Source organism: Lathamus discolor, chromosome 4 (genome assembly GCF_037157495.1).
Source record: "Lathamus discolor isolate bLatDis1 chromosome 4, bLatDis1.hap1, whole genome shotgun sequence".
In the NCBI taxonomy this organism is placed as follows: domain Eukaryota; kingdom Metazoa; phylum Chordata; class Aves; order Psittaciformes; family Psittacidae; genus Lathamus; species Lathamus discolor.
The window spans coordinates 107,040,612-107,065,992 of NC_088887.1; the positions used below are offsets into that span (position 1 = coordinate 107,040,612).

Below are 25,381 nucleotides of genomic sequence, written 5' to 3' on the forward strand. Positions count from 1 at the left end.
AGAGGCTATTAACAGTAAATGCTCTTTAGCAATTGTGTTATCTCCACAAAGCTGTTTCCAGTGTTTTTTCTACCCCTTATTGATAATTTTTTCCACTGTGTAGCTATGTGCCTGCTGTTTTAAATATTCCTCCTCAGCTTCCTTTATATCTTGGTACTGTAGGAAACTGATTAGTTGGGGAGACTGTAATGATACAAAGGCTTTTCACCTGGAGGCTGCCTGTTGTCATATTGTGCGTCAGTGTTGTTATTACATGACAGCTAATTTTACTTCTGGAGAGCTGCTGCGTAGATCACAAAAATACTGTCTTGCTGACTGCAGTGGGAAGCTTTAATGGTATTCTGGTAAAGAACACAGAGGCTGAGTGCCTTGCACTTCTCACCTCTAGTAATGGATTTTCCAAGTCAGTGTTAGAGCACTGTCACTGACTCCTGAGTTTTTCATACTAAGGAGAAACCGGAGTTACTGAGCTGATGGTTTTGCTTGTGCCTGTGTCAAGGATCAAAGCCATTAATTTTTAAAGAAAAGTTTCTACTATTGAAAGTATTTATTTCAATATTAAAAACCCCTTATTTCTAAATGTACCTGTGGCCCTATTTCTCCAAAAGATTCTGTTCAGAACAATGTCAAAAAGCACCCAGTTACTATTCTCATACCTAGCTCATGTCCTTTAATATTGAGATAACTGAGACCCAAACTATATGCATTTCTTTTGTAGTAAAAAATGATATCTTTCAAAAGAGTTATTACCTTTTTATAAATGGATTCTTTTCCTAAGAACTGTAACTTTATTTTAAGTTAGAATTCCACCTGCTTGTAGGAGTCTAGAGACTCACACAGGGATAACTGTTTAGAATTCTACTGTTATTTTCAACACAATTCTTATTTAACACAATCCCTAATTCAACACAATTCTTATTCTTTACAGTCTCATTGGACATCTCAGCTGATGTATATATTAAGTGGTGTTGGTAGAAATTTGTGTTCAGTTTAGTAGCATTAAATTTTGTATTTTCTCTTTTAACTTTTCAGATGCTGGTAATCCTTTGTGTAATAACAGGTTCGTTGTTTGCTAGCTATATATGTATGGCAAGATGCCTAGTATCAGCTGAGCTATGAAAATGAAAGTATCAGAATATCCCTGTGTGTGAACTCTGCAAGAAACAAATACTACCCTCTGCTTAAAAAAAAAAAAAAAGGCACAAACCAACAAAACTCAACACCCTTGCTGAAGAAAGCTTTGGTCTTCTGAAATTAGTTTAAGGGAAAAGTCATTACGTGTAAATTCTACCCTGTCAGAGAACTCTCACCCAATTTATTCTGTTTACAGATTTGGTCTAATAATGATTATTTCTCACACCTCCGAGTGTCAGATTTACTGATGAAATGTGCTAGGGAATGAAATAATATTCAACTATTGTACAGTTGAATTCAACTATTGTACAATTACAGTGTGGTAATTTTAAGTTTTATAGTTTGATGATAATTTACTGATGTCTTGCTTATGATTACAATTAAGACTGAATTTTTTCTTTTGAACCCATGGATAAAGGGTACAACCCATTTAACTACTTGCTCAGATCCTCCCATATCCAGTTAGTCCACCATCACCCCCCTGTCAGAGCACCCAGACAGCATGCATGACTCTTCTGAAAATGTATCCTCGGCATAATTCACAGAGATTAATCTACTAATACAGATGTTTAACGATCTGTGAATCAGTACAGATAGTTTGATATAACATGAATTTCCAACTATATTTTCTGTTTGTCTCTTCTGTTCCCCATAAATGTGTTAAGATTCCAGTTCTGTATAGTCTGATGCAGGTTCAGGTTTCCTTGGAATTATGAAATACAAGTTCAGGAAAATTTCCTTTATGTCTCACTATATATTACCGTATAGCTCAAATCCTGCAACACCTGCTGCCCACAAAGTAAAGTGCATATCCATAGCTAGGCTGGTTAATCTATTGTGAGAATGGTGGATGACCTTCACTGGGTTATGTGTCAATAAAAATAGATGGGGAATTCAGATAGTTTTCTTGCAAGAACCAACACCCCTCCTTTCCTTCCCCAACCCCCCACTCCTCCATCCCCTGATATTTTATGTCTAGATGCAAATTTAAGATTTTCCAGAACAAGTAAAAAGGTATATATACACAAAGCAACTTGTTCTGACCTCAGACCTGACTCTGCTATGAGCAGAAGGTTGGACTAGAGACATCCAGAGGTCCTGTCCAACTTGAATTACCCTGTGGTCCTATGATCTTGCAGTCATGCTGTATACTAATCCAACCAGATGTGATATGTCTGCATTCAGATCCTGCAGTAATAGTCCAACCAGTGGGTGGTTTGACTGGTTAGTGGAGGGGTAGATTCACAGGACCCATTCTCTTGTCAAGCAACATTAATAAAAACCTGACATGCTCCAGACTCAGCAAAACCATCTGTACCACAGATAGATGATACAGGCACAAACACACCTGTACCATGCCTACTCTTCAATTTCTAAAGCCAGCCTACCCACACACCCTAGAGTAAACTGGGCGCCTGCCAAACCATAAGATTATGAAACAAGGAGAGGCACAGGGTGAGCAGCAGCAGCTTACACTTACTGTGTTTTCCTTTTTGCTCCTCTGTGTCTATTAATACCTCTATACATTTGGAGTGTAAGTTCTTCAGAAGATAGAGTAGGGTTTTCTGCTGAAGTCTTATGTAGTGACTACGGAGAAGTGCTTTGGACTCTTGATTTGTGTTTCTAGGTGTTATGGTAATTAAAATACTGTGTAATAACAACTACACAACTCTAAGAGACTTTCAGGGCAGGGAATTAATTCTGTCTGTTCAACTAACATACCTCTGAGAGAAAAGCATCTATTCTTTAACCAAAGTCCTCAGGAGGTATAGGTTGGTCCATTTCTCATGGAGGCATATTCCAGCCATTAATGTCTTCCACTGTGAAAAGTTGTGCAGAATTTCTAATTTGAATTTGTCTGATTTCAGTTTATAGGTATTTTTCTTGTTATGCCTCTTACTGTGAAAGATTAGAAATCACTGTAGCCACCTTCTAGTCGTCTTTTTGAAAAGCCAAACAGATTGTGCACTTTAAGTCTTCCCATGCAAAGAATCTTCTCTAGCCTCATATAACTTCTCTGCACTCTTTTGACTACAAGGGCACTAGAGGCTAGTGCAGTATTACCACAAGAATCTCCCCAATGCCACATGTAGAAGGAAAATAATGTCTCTTTCTACTTGCAACATCGGTGGTTACATAGTCAAGGATTCCATTATTTTCTCATATTGTAGCACTAGACTGGAAATCAATTTTTGCTGTCACCCCCATCTCTGCAGACATGACTTGCTCATTCTATTTTTAAGTAACTCTACTGATGCCTATATTAAAATACACTGTATCTGAATGGGATTAATTTACTAAACAATGCAGATCTTTTGATAACCCCAGCTTGCAATTAATTTCCTATTTAACCACTCTCTCTTCACAGTACATGAGTTTTGCTTTCTCATTGCTGAAAATACTAATACATCTATTTCTTTTTCTCTGTATTAAGATGCTTGCGCTCTCCTGACAGCTTTCCTGAGCAACTATACCCTTTGGAGCTGCTGTTCAGTGGGTACCACCTACCAGTTTCCTGAATAAACTGGTCTGTTCCCCTAAAACCAAGTTCTGTATTCTGCTGCTCTCCTTCTGCCCCCACAGGATCATGAACTCCATTCCTCACTCACTTCAGGCCAGGCTCTGATAGCCAAGCCATAGATTACATCCCCCAGTTCTTCCTTGTTGGTGAAGAACAGATCTAGCTGCGAATCACCCCTGTTGGCTCAGCCACTATCAAGAAGTTACCCATGGTGTTTTCCAAAATCTCCTTGACTGCTTGCATTCCAATGTGCTGTGTTGTAGCAGATGTCAGGCAGGCTGAAAATCACTCAAAACCTGATCAAGAGACTTCCTTGCTCCTAGTTAAAGTTCTCACCAGGTTGGCTGGCCAGCAGGCAAAGATGCTCTTGTTGCATTTTGTCAGGTGGATCTTGTCTCTCCCCAGTGACACAAGATCTCACTGATAGGTTTTCTCAGAGAGGGTTAGTTACCATGCTGATCTATATGCATTGCAGTCACTGTTTTCAAAGCTCTGTCTCCTCAAGCATACACAAACACATGCACAATCCTGGCCTACCCACCTAGTTTTTCCTTAGCTCGTCAAATACCTGGCATTCACAATTAAGTAATTGTGAATCATTCCAACCACCATGAGGGTCTTAATGATGACGATTAAGTGATAATTTCCAATTCTCTTACTCGTTTGCTGATATTTTACCTTGGTTTTACGGTCAATAGTATAGGAAGTGATTCTGCGGTTTCCCTTGTTCTATGCGGTGATAGTTCGGTTTGCTGCTAACACAGCACCTCAGTTTATGTGGCACTGCAGAAAAAAGTCAGCCTCACTCTATGTTACTAATTTAGCATCTTCCAGCTGCTCTGCTTAGTCTCCAGCCATGATTAACCCACACCTGGCAGATAGAGGCCAGCATAGCCCTACATCCCCCACTATCTTTGAAATGTGTCTGATACCCCACAATACCTGATTTTTCTCTTGGAACTACAGACAGAAAGAGCACTTCACACCAAGTATATTTTGCCTTCCTTCTCTAATCTGTGGGCAGGAAGAAACTTGAAGGCAATCTCCGACTTTCCTGCTGTTGTCTATGGCCTGCGCAGTTCCACTTCATGCCATGTAATTGGTTCCAAACTGAATTATCTCCCAGATAACAGTGTAAGCTTCTGCTGTAGTGCAATTGCTTTTTGTGTTTTTGCTTTGGGAAGACAACATGCTGTCTTATTTTCCTGGTGTCATTTTCTGACACCTTTGTCCACTCTGGATCATACAGGAGTGGCATGTTTACTTAATACTGTAAGGAATGGTGCTGCAGACATATTTGGCAGCATTGTATTTCAGTAGATTCACTGTTGGATATCTGAAGGTTTGACACTTTTAGCTGGCCAAATACCCATTCTTGCTTTTTTTGCACATAAAGTGTCCAATCCAGTTCTTTTGTTTCTATTCTCATTTCCCTGATGCTGTCCTCCCCCATGGTTTCTGTGGCAACAGCTTCTGAATGTAGTCATCCAAGAGGCATTCGTTTTCTGAAATACTATACTTTTGAAATACACACTTCTAGACCACAGATATTATGTAAAGGAACTGCTTAAGGATACTTCAGGTTGCAATACAATTCAGTTATAAGACTCCTGAAGTCATGTTCTTTATGTTTCAGCTGAAGTAACATTTACTATTTCCATTAGTTTAGTTGCTAAAAACTGTTTACTTCTGAATATGATGGAAAGTATCATGATTTGACATTACATACATTATCTTTTTTACAGTGAAAGGGTGCATTTATGATCCAAGGCCTTATGTGCGTTAACATTATTCTTACTAATAATACATTTTCATCTGCTAAATGCATCCCATATATGAAAAGAGGCCAGGGAAATGTATCTTAGCCAGCTTTATGCTTTTTTAAATGCAGGTAGGAACATCTAGAACAACTCACCCAGATTTCTATTAGTCTGCACAGACAAACAGGCATGATTCACCTCCTTCCCAAACAGACACTTCCAGTGACTGATACAAATAACAACTCTACAGATCAGCTTTATTATCCAAGATGTCTGAGACTGGGGCATGCAAATCCCAGACCACAGAAACCAAACAGCTGGTCATCTGGAGAGGAACTGAGAAAAAGAAGAATTCACACGTGCTGCGTGCCTCTTCACGTGCCCCTTTTGCTGGGAGGGACCCCAGGGCTCTGATAAGACAACTGCTCTTCAGATGCATGAAGTCTGAGGTGAGCTTGCCATTATCAGTAGGTAAAAGTTTTCTACTTCTGAATTTGCCTTATTCTTCAGTTGCGAATTAAGCCTGTTGACTCTCCTCACCCCTCCAGGCCACAGGGGAACTCTTTCCCTGGAAGCAGCTCAGCACTTGCATTGACTAGCACCCACCAAGACCAGGCCCCGTGCCCTCCCTCTTCCAGTGCCCTCACCCAGCGCCCGCCCGTTAGATCTCAGCTGTATGCCACAGAAGTTAGTAAGAAGGAAAGGGAAGGGGAAAGAAAGAAGAAGGGAAAGAAGGGAAAGAAGGGAAAGAAGGGAAAGAAGAAGGGAAAGAAGGGAAAGAAGGGAAAGAAGGGAAAGAAGGGAAAGAAGGGAAAGAAGGGAAAGAAGGGAAAGAAGGGAAAGAAGGGAAAGAAGGGAAAGAAGGGAAAGAAGGGAAAGAAGGGAAAGGGAAAGGGAAAGGGAAAGGGAAAGGGAAAGGGAAAGGGAAAGGAAGGACTGATGGCGGGGGCCAACCAGACCGCCTCCCCCTGCCATGTTGGGGCGCGACGACCCGCCCGAAGCAGCCGGCGCCCCGCCCCCGCCCCGCCCCCTCGGCTCCGCGCATGCCTGTTGGGGCGCGCTCGGGGCCGCGGGAGCCGCCTAGGGGGCGTGGCCAGCCCCGGGGCGGTTCCGCGGCTGGAGGGGCGGGCGGGGGGCGGCCGGCAGCCCGGCGGGGCTCGGGCGCGGCTTGAGGCGGGGCGGGGCGGGGCGGAGGGGAGCGAGCCTCAGCGGCGCCGGACGGTACCCGCGCGCCCGGACGTTGGGGCCGTTGGGGCCGTTGGGGCAGCGCGCCCGGTGGCGGGCGCTGCCCGCCCCCCGTGGCTCTGCCTTCGCTTTCCCTTCCCCTCGCTTCCCCTCCTCCTCCCGCCCGGCGCAGCCCGGCTCCGCGCGGCTCGGCGCTGTGATTGGGCGGAAGATGGCGCTGGGCGGATGGAAATCCTAATGACAGTCTCCAAAATCGCCTCCATCTGTACCATGGTGAGGGAGCGAGCGAGGGGCCGGGGCAGCCCGCTCCCGGCTGCTCGGGGGTGGAAAGGGCCGTGTGGAGGCTGGGTTTGCGCAGCGCCCCGGTGGGCGGGTGGGTGGTGCGGAGCGGAGCGGAGCAGAGCGCTGGGACGGAGCAGCGGGGAGGCGGCTGTGGCCGTGGGTGGGGATGGGAAGCGGAGCGGGGTTAATCGGCTTTGGGAGGCTCAGCCTTGGTGTAGACGCTGATGGGATCGGGTTGGGCTGGGGGCCGGGGGGAATCCTGTCTGGGAACGGGACAGGGAGGAGTGCGGGGTTACTGAGCGCAGCTCTTCCCCGGAGCGTGCCGAGAGCCGGGAGAGCTTGGGGCATTGCCTGGAGTTCGGGTGGCTTGTTGCAGGTGTGCTGTTCCTAGCGTAGGGTGCCTCCTTGTCCCTGAGCGCTCGGCAACTGCCCCTTCTCCCCGCGTACCTCGCTCCTGCGGGGGAGCAGTGCCTGCGAGCGGGCGGGTGTGCTCGGGTTACCCGGAAAAGTGCTCGCACCCCGCATGATCTGCTCAGCCGTGCGCTCAGCTGTAATTGGACTTGTTCGCTTCGATCCACGTCCTGATAGGAGCGCTCCTCCGCTGATCGCGCTTTCATTACACTTTCGCTTGAAATTAGAGCTATAAGCAGGTGTGATGAGGCTCTCTCGGGGTTTTTGAAAGAGGGGTGGATTCACTGGTGGAGGAATGCTGAATTTAAGGAAGGAAATAGCCCTTAGTCAATGAAAGTTACTACTACTCGTTATGGAAGAGATATATCGATGGTTCGTAGCTGAGGATCTTGCATTTGTGCTGTTTTCTACCTATCCCATGGCCAAATGGAAGTTCTTGTTCTCAAATCTGTTTCTGTGAGGGAGGGGAAGAGATGCTTGAGGGGAAAAACTAGATGCACTCTGTCATCTAGTTTTTTAATTTGCTGAATTGGGATTATAATGTCTTGTAACGTCAAACAGTGGGGAATGCTCACGTTTTATATTACTGGAAACTGATTTATGGTTTTCATAAATCTTGCTGCAAAGAGGCTTTAAACAGCAGTTTCAGAGGTGGCTCATGTGAACTTTGAATGAACATCTGTAAGTCCGTGCAGTGAGACTGCTCAGGTGGGATGTTGGTCTGCTGGAGCAGTAGTTTTCTGTGACATGGAGATCACATCCTTTTGTCTGGACTTGGCAAGCCTGACTTCTTGCATTCATGAGCTGTGTACCAGCACCTTTATGTGGCTAAATGTTGCGGGACATAGACTTTAGGAGTTTTCATTCTCTGAAGTAGTTAGATTTTAGGTTATACTGTTGAGGCATCAGTGTGGTTGACCCTTGAGCTGGCACCACCTTGTTTTACTGCCATTCTAGCTAACATATTTTCACTTGCAGCTGACCACTAGCCATTGTGTCAGTATAAATCCAGTGCTGGCCCTTGATTAGGCCCACTGAAAGAAGAGGCCTACTTTTCTGCTTCTGGACAGCACAGAAGTTGTATCTGGGGACTGGCCAAGCAGCTAGTTTAAGATTATTCTGTATGTTTGTTTATTAGAAATTACATTATGTCACTGCCGTTTAGGTCAGTCCCGAACCGATTTGTTTCAGCTAAAAATCTTCTGATTAACTAAAGTGTCTGTATCCATGAAGCTGAAATTCTGATGGCAATTGGGCATTATCTGTCCAATCATAATCATGTGCACTGAGGTGGATAAATTCCAGGCATAAGATTTTTCCTGTGCATTTCTGATGCATGATCTTGAATAGTACTGTGAAGTGGGACAGCTGGTATAGGATACCTGCTTTGAAAGTTCTTTCACACTTAATAGATAGTGTAAGATTGTGCTTAAAAATCTTTCCATAAAGACAGTGTGGAGAAGCACTTGGCATTTACTGTGGAGTTGTTTAGACCAGTGTGGTTATGGTCAGGCAAATCTATTTAATTTTAACAAGAGTCATATACTCATGTTTAAGCATATGTTTTGCAAACCCAAAAAGGAATATAATTGCTGAGTAATACTGTTCTTTTTCCTGGCAGTTCTTCTTTGTGTCAACACACTGTTTGATAAACTGCCAACTTCTTAAAAATTCTTACAAGTTTGTCATGCACTTCCCCATGTCTCTTACAAGAACTTTCAGGCTGTTGCTTCTCCTCTTGTGTTTGCTTAGTACAAAACCAGTAATAGGCAATTTTTGTCAGAGACGGTTTGTGCCTACACAAACCTAACACACACGTACACTTGCAATCTGTAACAGAGCAGTCTGGAACTGTGCTGAAGAAGCTCTTCCATTGCAGTCCTGTGTTTCACAACTTCCATTTTTGTACCCAAATTCAAATTTCACTTCTGCTGACTCACTTGTATTTTATGCATCTTATTCTTGTTCAAGATCTGAATATTAGAAAGTAATAAATGACATTTTACGGTATTGGCGGGTTGTGTGGGTATAGTGAAGAGTGATATCCAGTAATTTTAGTTTGTTAGCCACAGTGCCTTTTGAGATGATCTTACGAGAGCACATCCTGCCTACAAAGGGTTGGTTCTTTTCTATGCTTCATTAATTCATTGATCTGTACTTCAGCGTTCATACCAGTGATGGCAGAGCTCTTCCTGTCATACTGTCTCCTAGTGCTGTATTCCCTTTGAGCTTCCTTTGCTCTACATGACCGCTCACATGGTTTCTTGTGCTGTAGTCTCAATTACAAGGCTGGAGATTGTGGAAAAGCACTGGAAAATTCCTTTGCCCTCGAGTGGTTTAGCCAGTGTTCTTGTTGCTAGTGGATAAGGTTAACAGTGTGGGGCCTTTTTTTTTTTTAATGTCTTTGCAGTAAAAGTAGGAATTGGTCTTTTACCCTCATCCATGCATTAAACTGCAGCCAAAGTCTTACCTGACTGAATTATAGGGGGTTTTTATGCATGGCTGAGAAGTGGTAAAGTAACCCATGCTAACTGCCGTGAAGACGAGACCCAGGCTATGCTCACCGTAAAACAGAGATTGAATCTAATACTTCTGACTTTTGCTTCTGTTATCTAGAATCTAACAAAAAATTGCTAGCAGCTGAAAAGTATTAAATCTTACAGTGGCTGAAGCAAAGAGGAGATAGAAATTACAAAAGGTAATTTTGTAGCTTAAAAAAGGTAATTTTGTAGCTTAAAAGCTACAAAAAGCTGCAAGGATGTCTGTCTCAGACATGCAGAAGGAAGTTGTAGTGGGAGTAGTACTTGTTTTTCAGTGTTCTAGAAACTGGTTGCTTATGTTATCACAGCCTGAAAAAGTTTAATGAAATTTAGAAATTATGCTAATCTAGAAGCTGTAGCATTAGACATGAAAATCTTTTCTTCATGTTTCAGGTATTTGTCTACATGTTCCCTTCTCTGTCTGACAGTTCAGCATCTTATTTACAAGACTAGCACCACTGAATGTCTTCAGTGATTCACTCAGCCCCCCAACATTGACATGACATACATAGTTTTTAGCTAGACTGTATGATGTAACAGTGTGCTCTGCATGAGAAGTTTGTGCATATCTTATAAGCCAAATTTTTGTTTTTGAAAGGAGTGGGACTTGTGGAGTCACTCTGAATGGCTGTCTGTGGTCCTTTTCCTGCCTGTCTCCTATCTAAGGGTACTGTCACCGGTATGCTTTTACTGTTTCAGTCACATTTGATGAGGATTTAGAGGTCTTGGAGGTACTCAAGTTCAAACAAGCATGTTGGGAGGGGTAGAGGGGGAGGAAAGCAGCTTAGAGGAAATAGACCCTGGAAGTGCCCAGTTGAGAGAAGGCTGCAGTGCACCTACCTTGGATGTCATAGCAGAGAGGCTGTATAAAAACATTGAACTGTAGGAAAATTTAATAACTAACTGTGAGATAGGTAAACATGCATGGGCTTCATTACTGCTTAAGGAATTATGTGTTTACAATAGGCTTTTCAAACCTGATTGTGAAATCTGTGCTTAATGTAAATTGATGTTTGCCAGAGTCTGCAGTCACCCAGAAATGGCTATGATGTACTCACTGCTGTTCCCTCTAATTGCACCATCTCTTCTGAAGCACAAATTACAGTACTTAAACATTAATTGATGATAAGGTTAATAGATTCAACAGGAAAGTGTACAGAAGACTTGTGCTGGAAGAAGTGAGAATTGAACATTACAGCAAAGAAAGAAAAGTTGTGGGGAAACATACCTTCAAAATGAATTGGTGATAGAAAAGAAAGCAGAGGAGGAGAGGACTAAAGTGACACAGAGAAGATAGCAGTGTTATGGTATTCCTTCATCCAGCTGTCTGACTTGCTCATGTAGCAGGGTTGGCAAGAAGGAACATGTGCTGTGTCTCAGCCACTGCATTTCACTCTGGCATCATGACCTGAATCCGCCTTGAGACACAGACTGGAGTGTTCAGGCACGTGTTCTGATGTGGTGATTCTGTTGCAAGCACATTACATTTTGGAGAAGTATTTGTTGGACAGCTGGGTAACAGCTTAAACCACAGTAGGGGGGTTCACTCATCTGTTGGGAGTTCTCATCAGGAGAATCTTTCATGATAAATATGACCCTAAGATTCAAGTTGTCATTATTTTTCTAGATGTAACATGCTACAGTATGGTAATAAAAGATGAGTCCATATATTTGCTCTTTAAAATACCGTGTCTGTGACACTGCTTAGTATACTAATTAATTTAGACAAATTTGTTTTAAACTTACATGAAACTGATTTTGACTCTAAATTAATATAAAGCAAATGTCAAGTATGAGACACAGAGAAAAACTCCTGAAGTTGTATAGCTGTAAAGCAATATTTATACCAGCACAGATAATTATTTAGTTGGCATATTACTTATATTGCAAAATATCAATTATATAAATGTTCCCTTTTCTTTTTTACCTGCTTGTATACATATACTCATCTTGCAAGTTCTAAGCACAAAGAAACAAAGAAATACAGACTTGGGCTCTGGTCTTGCCGACAGAAGTTTTAGCTGTGTTGTAGGGAATACAGAGCTTGAATATCTAGACTGGTTATTTAGTACTCTTTGTATCTATTTTTTTTAACTACTGAAACAGCTAATTTGCATTTAAACTTCTAGGAATGACTCTATAAAATGTGATAAAAGGATGTTTGCCTTTTAATTGATATTGCATACTTTTCTCTTTCAAATTTGTTGAAGGAAAGAGGTGTATAAGGGCCCTGCATGGGGGGTAGCTTCTGTTTTTCTAGTTTAGGAAATTTGCTAAAGTTAAATGCTTTTAACAAATAATTTGTTGAGTATATCTGATTTTTCAGTTCAGGGTAAAAAAACCCGGACTAGATCTTTTTGTGGTGTAGAACCAGAATGGTGTATTAACATAAGTAGACCAGAACCAGAAAAGATTTTTTGCTATTTTTCATCAACTCAAATTCTTTTTATAATTCCACAGAAATGGGAAATTATAAAAGCAACGTACTTGTTTTTATGAAACAGGAATTATGTGGGTTAAGAAAGCATGTGAGACGCATCACAGTGTGCAGTTTATCAACAAAAGCAGTTGAGCAAATGTGTTGTTCCCTATCCTCCTCTGCATTTTGGGTGATTAGTTAAGTCTGATTTTTCCAAAAGATTAATATAATGCTTATAACTAACTGTGCTTTTTAGGCAGTAGAAGATTTCTAAGATCAGATCTTCTTTAAATACATCTCACAGACTCCTGTCTTCTCTGCTAGTATAATTCAACCTTTAACTAAAAGTCTTTGAAGGTGATAGTTTTGATCTTTTGGGACCCCACTTAATGAGTGTTGTTATGAGATGTGTTGCTCTGATGCTATCAAAAAGCCATCTGATTGGAGGAAATTGAAGCAAAGGCACCTAATATGATAAACAGCATCAACCCAGGAATTTTCTGGAATTATACAGTATAAATATGACTTACCTTATTGCCAGTATTTTAGTTTTTAGGAATATGATTTTATTCTGTGTTGGGGGTAGTACTGAATTGTAGAAGGATCACTGCATCTTTTCATGTTTGGAATATCCATTCCATGGAAGAGCCAAACCCAGAGCCCTAATTCTCGCTGTGTCAGCTTCATAGGTTAGAGTAATTTATCTTTGACTTCAGTATTCAAAACAGAAGGAAGTATGACTATGCATAGTTGCTGTGAAGGAAAATGTGTTGTGTATGTTCGGTGGGGCTCAAAAAGATGGGTTTGGTAGATACACCAAATGTGAAGAGAAGGCGATTTTGTGCTATGATAGCATTTTCCTTGCCAGGCAGAGATGTTTGTGTTTTGTACTCAATAAAACCCCTTTTGTCTTAGCTGCACAAGATTAGAATACATAGGACTATGTCTTAATTAATTACAAATAGTGTTATTTTCTCAAGTACTTTAAAAATATGAACTGAAACTGTCCAAATATTTCATAGTTAAATTAACAAGTTGTGTATAACTAACACATGTTCTTTTGCAAATAAGTGAACAATGAGGATTATTGAATCCCACTCAGCATATTTAATTTCTGCTTCCTGGGCTAGAAACAGTATCAAAAGAAATACATTTCCATTTTGGCTGCAGTTGAAACAACATATATAAACTGATATAATGTAGCTGTTCCGTTTGCGCTTAATCACAATTCATATAAATACATGGAAAAGTATGAATTCACATACTCTGTTATAACTGGAAGAGTGGAAATATGTATTTCTTTTTTAACAGATTCTATCAGTCACAGTGTATTAGTGTAGGCTGTGAAATCCTGGATCCCTTCACCAGTGGCACAGACAAGGAAGACTTTCCTAATACATGGCAAAAAAAAAAAAGCAAAAGCAGTAGTAAATGAGCATTTCTACATTGAAGTTTTTTTAGTATAACTGATTAATTTTATGCTTGCAGTGTTTTATTCTTGTTCAGGAAAACATAGCTATTCCTGGTTACCAAGTTTGCCTTTCAGTTCTAATGCCATTCTGTCATAGGAAGAATAAAAGTTCTGTTTTGTAGCATTAGTTTTTGTGATTGTTCACTTACCTGTAGATAAGGTAATGTAAAAAAAAATTGGACTTACATATTCCTATGCAACATGGTTTAGTTATGCGAGTCATCTTTTATCTTTATTTTTCCTTGCTTCTTGAGAGAGGTGGAGAGCATTGTAGGGAAGGATCTAGCATAGTGCACATGTGAAGGGAAAAATGTATCTTCAGAATTTTCGCAATAAATCTAAGTTTCAAGGTAAGAAATTTCAAAGTGAAATCTTTTGTTTTACTCAGGAAATTTACAACTCAATAAAGCTGGAGGATGAAGCTGTTAGAGCTAACTACTGCAAAGGTGACCTACCAAGTTACCAACTGATACTTATTCTAGAAAGTGATAGATCAACCCCCCTAGCCCAGCCTAATAAGACTAACACCAGTGTAATCTTCAAAGCACATTTGGCTTATTATGAATATAGTCTTTGTAAGAGAATTGCTGCCAGCTAGGTGGGATGATGATGCAATTGTTTGCCTGCTGGCTGGCATGTTTCTAGACAGTTTTTTATATAGGTTGGCTTTTTTTTGTTTGTTTGTTCTTTTTAGAAAAGTGCCAGATGTGTTTTTGTTAGTGTTTTAGTTTAGATGAAGGTCTGTGCAATTCTGGAGCTATTCTCCCAAACAGCCTGCATCTTGGAGTGGCCTTAACATGCACAAACCAGATTGGTTGTGGAGGAAACCAAATCAGGCAATGTAGTTCAGCTGCAGCTGGGTGTTCAGTCACCAGCCAGCCCCGAACTAACCTGGCGAAACCCCTCTGAAACCCACAGCCTGTATGTCAGATCATAAGCACCAACTGATTTGCTTTACAGATTGGCTTCTGTTAGCTTATCCATATGTTAGTTGTTAGTGTGCCTCAGGGGTACTAGTTTGACATGTAGCAACAGTGTGACTTCTATGGTAGTGAGAAAAGGCACTAGTAAAGCGGAAATGGCATTTAAGGATATTACTGCTTTAGCAAGTGATAAACTAAACAAATAAAAAAGCCCATCATATGTCTGCACTTTTAGTTTTCCCCTTTTTTCATTTAAATGTACAATACCTGGGGGTTTAGTTTAGAGCTTTGTGAGAATCAGTATCTGTAAAACTTGAAAGTCAGGAAAATTCAACTGTACTTAATTAAAAGATACTACACTTTCCTCTCCCACTGAGTTTTCTGAGCTTTGATTCCACTAAACTGAAGTAAAACACTCATTTGCTTAATGTTACATGCAGTTATTTATAGAAAACCCAATCTCTTTTGAAAATAAAAGCTGAGAAACTTAATTAAGGGCCTTCAACAGCAAACATGGATTCTTACCTCTTCATTGGTAGAGCCTTTTTCTCTGACTTTGTGGGGGGAGATAAGCAGTACATGTTCAACTGATTTGAACATAGTTAAACTAAGATTACTCATTATTTATCTCATATCAGTTTGAAGTTAAGCACAGGACAAAGTATACAGTAAAGTAAAGGTCAGCTTCACACCTAACTTGCATTATGTGTGAGAGCACTCGTTTATAATCATTGATACTTTAACATTGTTTCCAGGATCATTTTTGGTAACAAAGGAAAGTTATGCAAATCTTCATATTGTGTTTTTTATATACACCTTAGCTGATAAACTTTGCACTTCGTAAAGCTGTATTGCATTCAGTATGACAAATAGGTGTTCTGTATGCCTTTATGTCTGTGCTAGAAGGGGTGCAATGCAGGGCAGTGTTTGGCGATGTATAGTTTTATACTAATCTGATGCAAAACCTAGTAAATGCCAGTACTATTACAATATTAGCTCTTTTGGACTTTGTGCCTCTGTTCCTTCCTACTTCTGGTAATGCCTTGTGTGCTTCTGCTCAGAAGGGTAGGAGAAACTGGAGGTGGATGTACTAACCAAAGCTGATGATGTTATTTCTATCCTCTGCACGATGTCAAAGCCAGGTTGCTGTGTGGGAGCTGAGCACCTATTGTATGGGTTGTTCAGTGAGCCCCCCAAAAAGAGAGGTTTGTTTTGGGATCTTCGTACATCCCAGTTAAGTGGCAGAGGAAAAAATTCTGTGTTCTGCAGCATGCATCACAAGCTGAAATGTCCCAAGGCTAGATCCAAAGCCCAGTAAGTCCATCCTGACTGATGGAAAAAGGTAGAGTCCACTCCTGCTTTAAACCCCTGCTATCCTCTTGTCCAAAAGATGATATGATGCCACGGTAGTTGGTGGTGTGACAGTGCTTCCCCTCTGCATCTGTATTCACAGAATGGAAGAGCCAACTGGGACTGGTAGCGTGTTCAGTAATAATAAATGCAGAATGTTTTGCAGTGAGGGATAGCTAGAATCTTCAAATGGTTTTTATGGGTCAGATGTGAACATGCATTTTAGCATACTCTTTCAAGCCCCTGCTGCATACTCTGTTTTTGCCCTCTGCAACCAACATGCTGTGCGCTGTATGAATGATTCTTTGGAGGGAGGAATAACATCTTTTATGACAGACCAAAAGAGAGCTGTAGAGGGAAGTCTGAGTAGCTTGAGGGTTTTTATATTGGTGTAAAACATCCGCGCTGGTTTGTAGTAATAAAACATTCATAAACAGCTGCATTCAAACATAGGCAATGCCGTGCTTTGAAATCATGTGAAAGTCCAAGCCTTGAATGAAATAGCTTTGAAGAATCAAAAAACCATAACAATATGGGAGTATCTCAGCATGTCTATCTTGTTGCCAAGTCAGGGTCTGTATTGTTCTAGAAAACTAAATAGAGAGCTCAGGTCTGTACAAAACAGAAACATCAAAGTTTATACCATAATATTCTTCCTTCCAAAGATAGAATAAAGCAGCTACTCCACCCTAGCTTCGAAAAGAGAAAAATACATTCAAAAGCAGGCTTTTAGGGAATTCTATTTTTAAAGAAGCAGAGATTTTAACAATAAGATAAAAAGGCCTCCACAGTTCCTTTTTTTGCCTAGTTTATTTGCAAATAATACCCACCTAGCCAGAGCTCATGGGTGCATTTCAGTAAGGCTGCAAAACTAAATATTCAGAAGTCGTGGAGAGCTTTAATTTTAAATGAGGGTTTCTACCTGTTCTCCTTAGCACCAACATCACCATCTGAGAACAGCTTCTAAGGTAGTAAACCCGGCAGCCAAGTCCCTGATAAAGGAGAGGCTTTATTGTACTGGATAATTGCAGGGGATACAACTGACCATGCCATGCCATGACCTGTCAGCACCAGGGGCTGTGATGTGAATGGAGCAGAACTGTACTGTCTCAAGTGTGGAATTACACTCTTTTTTTGCTCTATTCTAGTTAAAGTTGTTACCTCCAAATGGGCCTTTGACCACGTGTTTCCAGTTTCAGAACTACTAAGCTAGATTGTGTAACCACTCTTAGGTTCTGCAATACCACAATCTCATCATGGCAGATACCACAAAAGAGAGTTTCATTTTTATTTTATACATTTTGATACATTCCTAATTTTAAGTCTACACCCTTCCCCCTGTCTGTAATTAACCTGTGAAATCCTGCATGTAATTTTTAATGCAGTTGTGATTTTGATTCAATTTTACTGTTGTAATGCCCAGGGCTGTTTACTACATCTTTGGTGTAAAGAAGGAACTTGTCGGGAAGGAGTTCTATCTGGTTTTAAAATTCTTTGCTGTATACTGTGTGCCATTTTAGCTTCACTTAGGCCTGCCTTTAGACTGGAATACTGGAATATTCATGCTTATGCATTAGTTTGATAGTGTGTATGTATATATATACATATCAGTGGTGTCGTATGCAACAAAAGTGATTTAGAGTTGGATATATTTGCTTTTCTCTAAAACCGGTCAATGTAAGAGCTCATAAAAAGGTAGGGGGTTTTAGTTCTCTGTTTCCCAGGGTAGAGGTTTTTCTGTCTCTAAATAAATAAAAAACCTCCAAAACAACCAAACAACAAAACCCGCTTATTCCTTTGAAACCCAATGTTTATTGCACCAGTTCAGTCAACAGTTATTGATTGGAACTATAGAGTAACCAAAGTTACCTTCTCTGAGCTCTTTTTGAGGACCAGACCCAGCAGATTTGTTGTTCAAAGGCTGCAGCATTTGTAATGCACACCAACAGTAGCTGTGCTATGTTGTCTTTTAATTTTACAAAGTTCAAGGTGTTTTACAAAGCCCGTTGAACAGTTTGTGTTTTCGGTGTAGGTGGAACAGACCAGTCTCTCTGCTTCCTATGACCAAGCTGCGTTTTTTAACTTTTTCTGAAATGTGCTATACAGTATGAAAATTATGTGTGAAGAGGAGCTTGCCATTTGGCCTTGGATCACCTGCTTTGCAATACTGTATTAATGCAGTTGTTACTAAAGAAGCTCCTGTCTGAAAATAATAAATACAGAACATCGAACCAGTATAATTGCATGAAAATACATGAAAATGATAAAACTTACTTGGGATGTTTTTAAACAGAACATATTTGGAAACACGTATCTCTGAGGTACTTTGGATTGTGTCGAAATAGTTTTCTTGTGGTGGAAGAGTGTTAGGCTCTTTATTATAAGTAGTGAAACATTATGTTACAGCACAGAAGACTTGCTGTCTACTTTAAGACCTGTGGGAAATGGTTTTGTGGACAATCTAAATGTCCTGACAGTGCAAATCAAGAGAGAACTTGATGGACTGAATTTTCTGCATTCATGCCTAATGTTATTGTGTTATTATGTTATATGTTGTGTTATAATGTTATATGTTATTATGAGCTTGTCTTTGCATTAACTAAACAAGTTCAGTTTATTTGCCATGTGTGATTGTTGAGCTGGGTCACAAGCTCCACTTTCTCTCCCACCTCCAGGGTAGAGACACGAAGGTGTTTCATCCATTTTCAGTATTTAGTCTCTCATTTATTTCTGGTTTTCTCCCTCCTGACTAGAGAGACTTTCAGCGCAAGTAAGCTTAGTAAACCAAAGTCTTATGGTCTGAGATCTGAAGATACTGGTTTGGTGTTAGCAAGGTCTATAGTAGTAAACAGGTTTTTTAGGGGACTGTTTTCTGGGGATTGGTTTGTTTTGGTCATTTATCCTAGCCAAAAAAACTTCTTGCCTTTTCTCAACTGGTTAAATTCACTGTGTACATAGTTGCAACACTGATATTTTGCGGCTTTTGGTTTTTCTAGGGCGCCAATGCCTCAGCTTTGGAGAAAGAGATTGGTCCGGAGCAATTTCCAGTCAATGAGCACTATTTTGGTTTGGTTAATGTAAGTTTCAGACCATAACTTCATTGCTTTGAAATGCCACCAGTGGATTTGTTCAATTACAAGACTGTGACTGAATGATGAATTAAAGCACTGCAAGATACAGTAGTTGAATGTACATGCTTATTGAAACGTTTCGATATTTACTGTATTTGTGGGACTGTGTATTTAATGCTTTATTCATTTTACTAATGTAAAATGTAGATTACTCTTTCTTGCTATTAAAATGTCTAAGTCTTAACAAAAGCTTGTTCATAGTATGCCAACCTAAGTGAATAAATAACAGAAAAACATGTGTGAAAGGCTGTTGATGGTATGTTCACATCTGCTCTTTGTGTTAAGATTTACAAAAAATACTGAGCCCAAAGAAGAAAGCAGTGGTAGAAGAAACATACAGAATTCTTTGATTCAGTCATTCGTTTTAAGGAATGATTTAAATTTTAATTTCTGGTATTACCAATGAAAAGTGTATCTTGTTAGAAATTGCGTTATTCTGACATGAAATATTAAATGGTTTTCTTTAGGGGGGCTTCAGAAAGTACGTATTTCAACTAAGCTGATTTAACAAGAGCTATCATCTTGCTTTTCTTAATGAAACTCATTACTTCTAATGCCATCCTGCTACTGTAACATAGGTTTCTACCTCTAGGTCCTCAGCACTGACATGGTTCAAGAGTGCAATCTGAGTATACACTTTGAAGTCAGTAAACATTCTAACGGATGAGCTGACTTACATGAATCTTAAATGTTATGACTTAAATTACTGCTAATTTTAACTTTCTCATGCAAGTTGAAATACCTTCAAACTGACACATCGTTTCTCTGGAAAGAGGAAATACAGTAGGTTAACTGTTAATACTTGCTCTGTAGCAGAGCTCAGGCTTTCCATCAAAACAGTCCTTATCTGCTATTATCGGTTACAATATTATTAGTATCTTCTCAATTCTGTTATTCTGTTGACAGATCATATGTTTTTCCTAATTTCTTGTCCAAATCTAGAGAGGATTTAAGACTGAACAGTAAAATTGTATTGTACACCTAATCTTGAAGTTTTACATACTTTGTACCCTTAAGAAAAGTTTCAATAAAGGACAATCTTCCTAATATATAATGAACATAAAGCAATTTTGCCTTCCTGTAATCCAGAGGGAGTAGGAAATTTGAGAGGTCATCTGTCTTTAAGTCGTTGCTCTCAGCCATACACATAAGAGGCAGGCACCTAAGATACCTTAGAGTGCTGTTAACTTTCTGTGTAATACAAGAATATGCTTATTTTAGCTCCAAACAATGAAGTTTTATAGACCAGAAGTCTTTGAATTGTAACAGATAGTAAAATGGGATTCCATTACATCTGTGGCACCCTGGTGCCTTGTTTTTGGCTATAGTGGTTAGCAAAGGAAATTCAGTCATATTGTTGCTTGGATGGTTTTCAGATCTGTTCTACAGATTGTGTTTACTAACACAGTATGTTTACAGAAAGAAATATATATAGAATATAATATAAATAAAAATATATAAAAATAATAATATATATAAATATATAAAAAGCTTTCAGAATTGAAATCTATCAGGAAAAAGAAAGGTAGTGACCTTTTCGTTAGCAAACTATGGCGAATAGCCATTCAGAAATAATGACAGCTGGTAATAATTAAAAGAAGCATTAGATAATTAAGTAACAAATTTAAAGTACTATTAGTTTGAGAAGTGATAGAAATCACTGTTTTTGCCTTCATTGATTTCTCTGATTGTTTTTTAGCAGTTACAAGAAGTGAACCTCTTAGAGGTTCATTAACATTTAGGGCTGAATTTTTCTAATTTGTTTATTGATTTTGTTTGTGCTAGCTTTGTCCAGAGTAATGGAAAAAACTGAGATTATGTGGAAAACTGAGGTAATGTGTAGCTGTCTTCTACCTCTGTAATAGCTAGCCATTTGAGATGTCCAGAATGCAGGTCAGGATTTTAGATAAAGATGGCAGTTCTGAAATAGAGATCTGTCACTGGTAAATGTGGTGTTTATTCAGAGGTTGTGTAAAGAAGAGAAGGTAGAAGCACTGTCTTATCTCCTCTCCAGCTTTGTGGTGTAATCTGAGGATTATTCAGAGGATGTGCTGAAAGAACAATTAGAGAGGTAGGAGAAGAATTAAGAAAGGGCAGTTACGGGAAGGAGATGTAAGACCAGATGGGATTTTGCTTCTGACAATGAAAGTTCAACATGGAAAATTTAGTTTAGACTTCGAAGAACAATATCATTCACTAAATCTGCAGGAAATGTTTTAAATATGATGAGCTGAAAATGTTTGTAGTATGATGTCCCGTCACATGGACAATCAGGAGCACCAAGTCTGCATATCATTCTTTCCCCCTGTGGTGCAGTAATGCAAACTATTAAAATCTATGTGTTTCACAAATTAAATGGATTATTTTATCCAAAGAGTATGAAATAATGAACATTTTTAATCTCTTAAGAACTAGTCTGATGGCTCCTCAACAGTTTACCAGACTTACTGCGAGAGTGGTGAGGCACTGGAACAGGTTACCCAAAGAAGTGATAAATGCTCTATCCATAGCAGTGTTTAAGGCTAGGCCGGATGGAGTCTTGGGTGACCTGGTCTAGTGTGAGGTGTCCCTGCCCATGGCAGGGGGCTTGGAACTAGATGATCTTAAGGTCCTTTCCAACCCTAACTGTTCTATGATTCTATTATAGAGCAGCAAGTGCAGTTATCCAGTCTCTTGCAATGGATTGCGTATTTTGGAGAAAGCTGAGTATTTTGGAGAAACAGGGAAAGTTTAGACTGGATATAAGGAAGAAACTCTTTCCTGTTAGGGTGGTGAGGCACTGGAATGGGTTGCCCAGGGAGGTTGTGAATGCTCCGTCCCTGGCAGTGTTCAAGGCCAGGTTGGATGAAGCCTTGGGTGAGATGGTTTAGTGTGAGGTGTCCCTGCCCATGGCAGGGGGGTTGGAACTAGATGATCTTGAGGTCCTTTCCAACCCTAACTAATCTATGATTCTATGATTTACTGGCATGGCCCATTGCAGCGATAAAAGTCATCAGATCTGTCGACACATCAGAGCTGGGAGGAATCCTTGTGCTGCTCAAACAGTGTTCTCAGCAGATCTGAGTTCTTGTAGATCTTTTGTTCATTTTTATAGCTCTGCGGTGTTCAACAACCAAGGTTCTTAGCAGTTGTATGTTGCATCAGAAGACTATAAGGCCACACGCCTTAGTGAGTGTGTGGTGTTTTTTGCTGCAGCTTTCCTGATTGTCTCTTTTTTTATTTCCACACAGGTTTGGGTTTTGTAACTGACTTTGGTTTGGGCTTTTTTTTTTGGGTTTTCTTTGTTTTATTTCTTTTTTTTTTTTTTTTTTTTAAAAAGGTGGGGGGTGTGTATGAAATGTCCAGAATGCAATATTTTTGTGAAAGGAAATAGTCTGATTTCTCAGAACTCAGAAGAGTAATATGGACTGAAAAAAAGAGCGAATGTGTATTTTGTACTTTTCTTAGATATGCACATTTTAAGAAGGTTCTCACAGAAACAGGTGAGCAATAAACCAGTTGAAAACACGGGTTAAAATGATTCTGCTGTGTATAGTCTCAATTACGTTTCCCTGAATGAGGTTGAGGAGTTTCAGTATCCCATACATTACAATGATGGCCTTTCTTATAGTTTGCCACCGTTACTCTGAGGCAGACTTGACAGGCATTTTGTTATGCAGCACTGGCCAATCTTCTTACAAGTGGTGTGCTTCTGAGGCTGTGAGGGGAGATGGAAGAGGTCTGTTGGCCCTGTTAAGAGGGTTAAAGTGTTGTGTTGAATAAGCAGAATTAGAAAGCAAATTTCAGTGAGTAGTGGGAGGATGGGGAGACTGAGCAAAATCTTGGGTGTTCCCTAAACATGGGATCTACTTTTGTATTGAAGTCAGTTATGGGAAGTAAAGTAATAATGGTGGTAATACTGGTATTTATCCATGTAACAAATTCCCCGTTTGCTTAGCCTAGAAACCTCCCTGCCTTTCCCCCCTTGTTTAGTACAGGTACCGTTACAATTTTTAATGATTGGAAGCTTTTCTTTCAGAGTATTTGAAGTTTTGAAGCAATGAAGCCCGATGCTTTAGATATAAACCAAATGTGAACTAATTAATTTTTTTCATTGATTTATTTTACAACAATCTTCTATTGCCTACTGTCTTTCTGGATTAGGTTGAAGAAAACCTTTTATGACCTTTCTCTGCTTGCTTTTATTTCCTACCTACAGGCACGTAGATTAGCATACATTCATCTTAAATTAATCTGAATTTTGTTCATTGTTCCGAGTTCTCGTATTACGGTTGTCTTTCACTGCCTGTGCACCATTCTAATCAATTTATCATCAGACTATTCCTTTTTAAAATGGGAATATTATGGAATTTCTAATTTGCTGCCTTTTCATCTTTTGACACTTGCTGTAGAAATTTTAACACTTTTTCCATTTGATTTAATTTTAAGAACTTTCTTAACATTTTAATGTAGTTCTCTGTGGCTATTTCTAATTATAAACTTATAAACAGGGAGCTTACAGTATTAAATGTTTTGACATAAGGTACTGTGTAATTTCATCTGCTTCCTTTAAGGAAAAAAGCCTGGTTTTCCTCTCAAGTTCATTTACGTCCTTGAGAGCAGATTTGAACAAAGAAGCTAATATAAGCATTTTCCATAGCTTAAATAAATAAAAATGGGTGTTAATTTCCTCATTTTTTGATATGGAGCTCTTAAGACTTCTTAATATAAATATATATATATATATTTGTATACACTTCTTACTTATTCTTTGGATGTGTCTTGGGTATTTAGAAAGTAGTTCTTAATATTTCAGTAATTTAAAATAAGAGAAAACAATACACTTCCCAGTTTTGTGATGAAATTGCATAGTGCTCTTGTTTGTCATTATCTCATTCAGGAGAGAGAAAAAACCAGTTACTTCCCTGTTATTGCTAGGCTGTAAAATCTTTCAGTTCTTTTTATCTATTGAAAGAAGCTGTTCTTAAAATATCTCTCAGTGCACTCTTTCTGCTATGTGGCAGTCTCCCCATCACAATATAGCCTTAGAATTTGTTACCCATATATGCTGCTATGTTTACAGAAAACGTGAATATGAACAGTATTTTCACATTTTACAGAATGTGTGTGGTATGTATGTGCTTCAATTTGCAGGTTGAGTGACTGCAGCTGAAAGGTTGGATTACTTGCTGAGGACCTTAAAGATTTTTCTCACGCTTTCAGTGTTAGATAATAGGTTTCACTGGAGGAGGGCAGCATAAAATGAGAGTGGCTGTATTCATCGGCAATGCATGATGCCTTCGCAGAGGTGGTGGGGACGTTCGCAGTGTTGGGGTGAGCTGGAGGCAGTGTCACTGTTAGGTGGAAGGAGTCTGTGGAAGAGGGACATCTGGAGCATCCTGGTACAAAGGGGGTTATGGATGCTTTTCCTGCTGACTCTGCTTGCCCCTGGCAGTTCAGTAGCTTGCCTCCTTCAAAATGTGCATGTCCAATTTGTGCATTTTTGTAACTTTCAGTCTTGATTTGAAACTACTGATTGTGCCGCAGCTTTGAATCCTGAAGAGGCCATGTTGCACCGTTTCAAGAAAACTCCTGAATGCCAATCCTGTTGTAGAATCATATCATAGAATCATAGACTGGCTTGGGTTGGAAGGGACTGTAAAGATCATCTGGTTCCAAACCCCCTGCCATGGTCAGGGACACCTTCCACTGGACCACGTTGCTCAAAGCCCCATCTAGCCTGGCCTTGAACACTGCCACGGATGGGGCAGCCACAGCTTCTCTGGGCAACCTGTGCCAGTGTCTCACCACCCTCAGAGTAAAGAACTTCTTCCTAATATCTAATTAAATCTACCCTCTTTCAGCTTAAAGCCATTCCCCCTTGTTCTGTCATTACATGCCCTGTCACCCTAAAATGAGTGTCACTGAAACCTGAGGAACAAGTTAAAGCATTATTTCTGACTTTGATCACAACTAATAAGATATGGAGAATCCGATTTCTGAAGTGTCTTAGAAGCTTTCAGTTTGTTCACAGTAAAAGCTGAATTTCTTCACAGTACAAGGTCATGCTGTTCCTGTACTTTACTGTTGTGGCTGACTTAAGTAGATGGATAGTTATTTTTACCTAGGTAAGTTTTAGGCGCTGCGAAATTGGTGGTATTTGTTGAACATTTTGACCCAAGTAAATGCAAAGTATTACTAGTAAGTTAAATTTACAAGTGAGACAAAATTAGATAGCATTGTTCAAATTGTACTAGGTTATTCTTGAACTTACG

At 39.8% G+C, this 25,381-nt stretch overlaps 1 protein-coding gene across 1 annotated transcript in view; it reads left to right on the forward strand.

The window, feature by feature from the left end:
• The first annotated feature begins 6,599 nt into the window (after positions 1-6,599).
• The window catches only part of USP12 (ubiquitin specific peptidase 12), a 40,705-nt gene continuing 21,923 nt past the window's right edge, over positions 6,600-25,381 (forward strand). The window contains exons 1-2 of the mRNA XM_065678485.1: positions 6,600-6,873; positions 18,993-19,073. Of these exons, the coding sequence (XP_065534557.1) occupies positions 6,826-6,873; positions 18,993-19,073 (129 nt within the window). The 5' untranslated portion in view covers positions 6,600-6,825. The remainder of the gene's footprint in view (positions 6,874-18,992; positions 19,074-25,381) is intronic.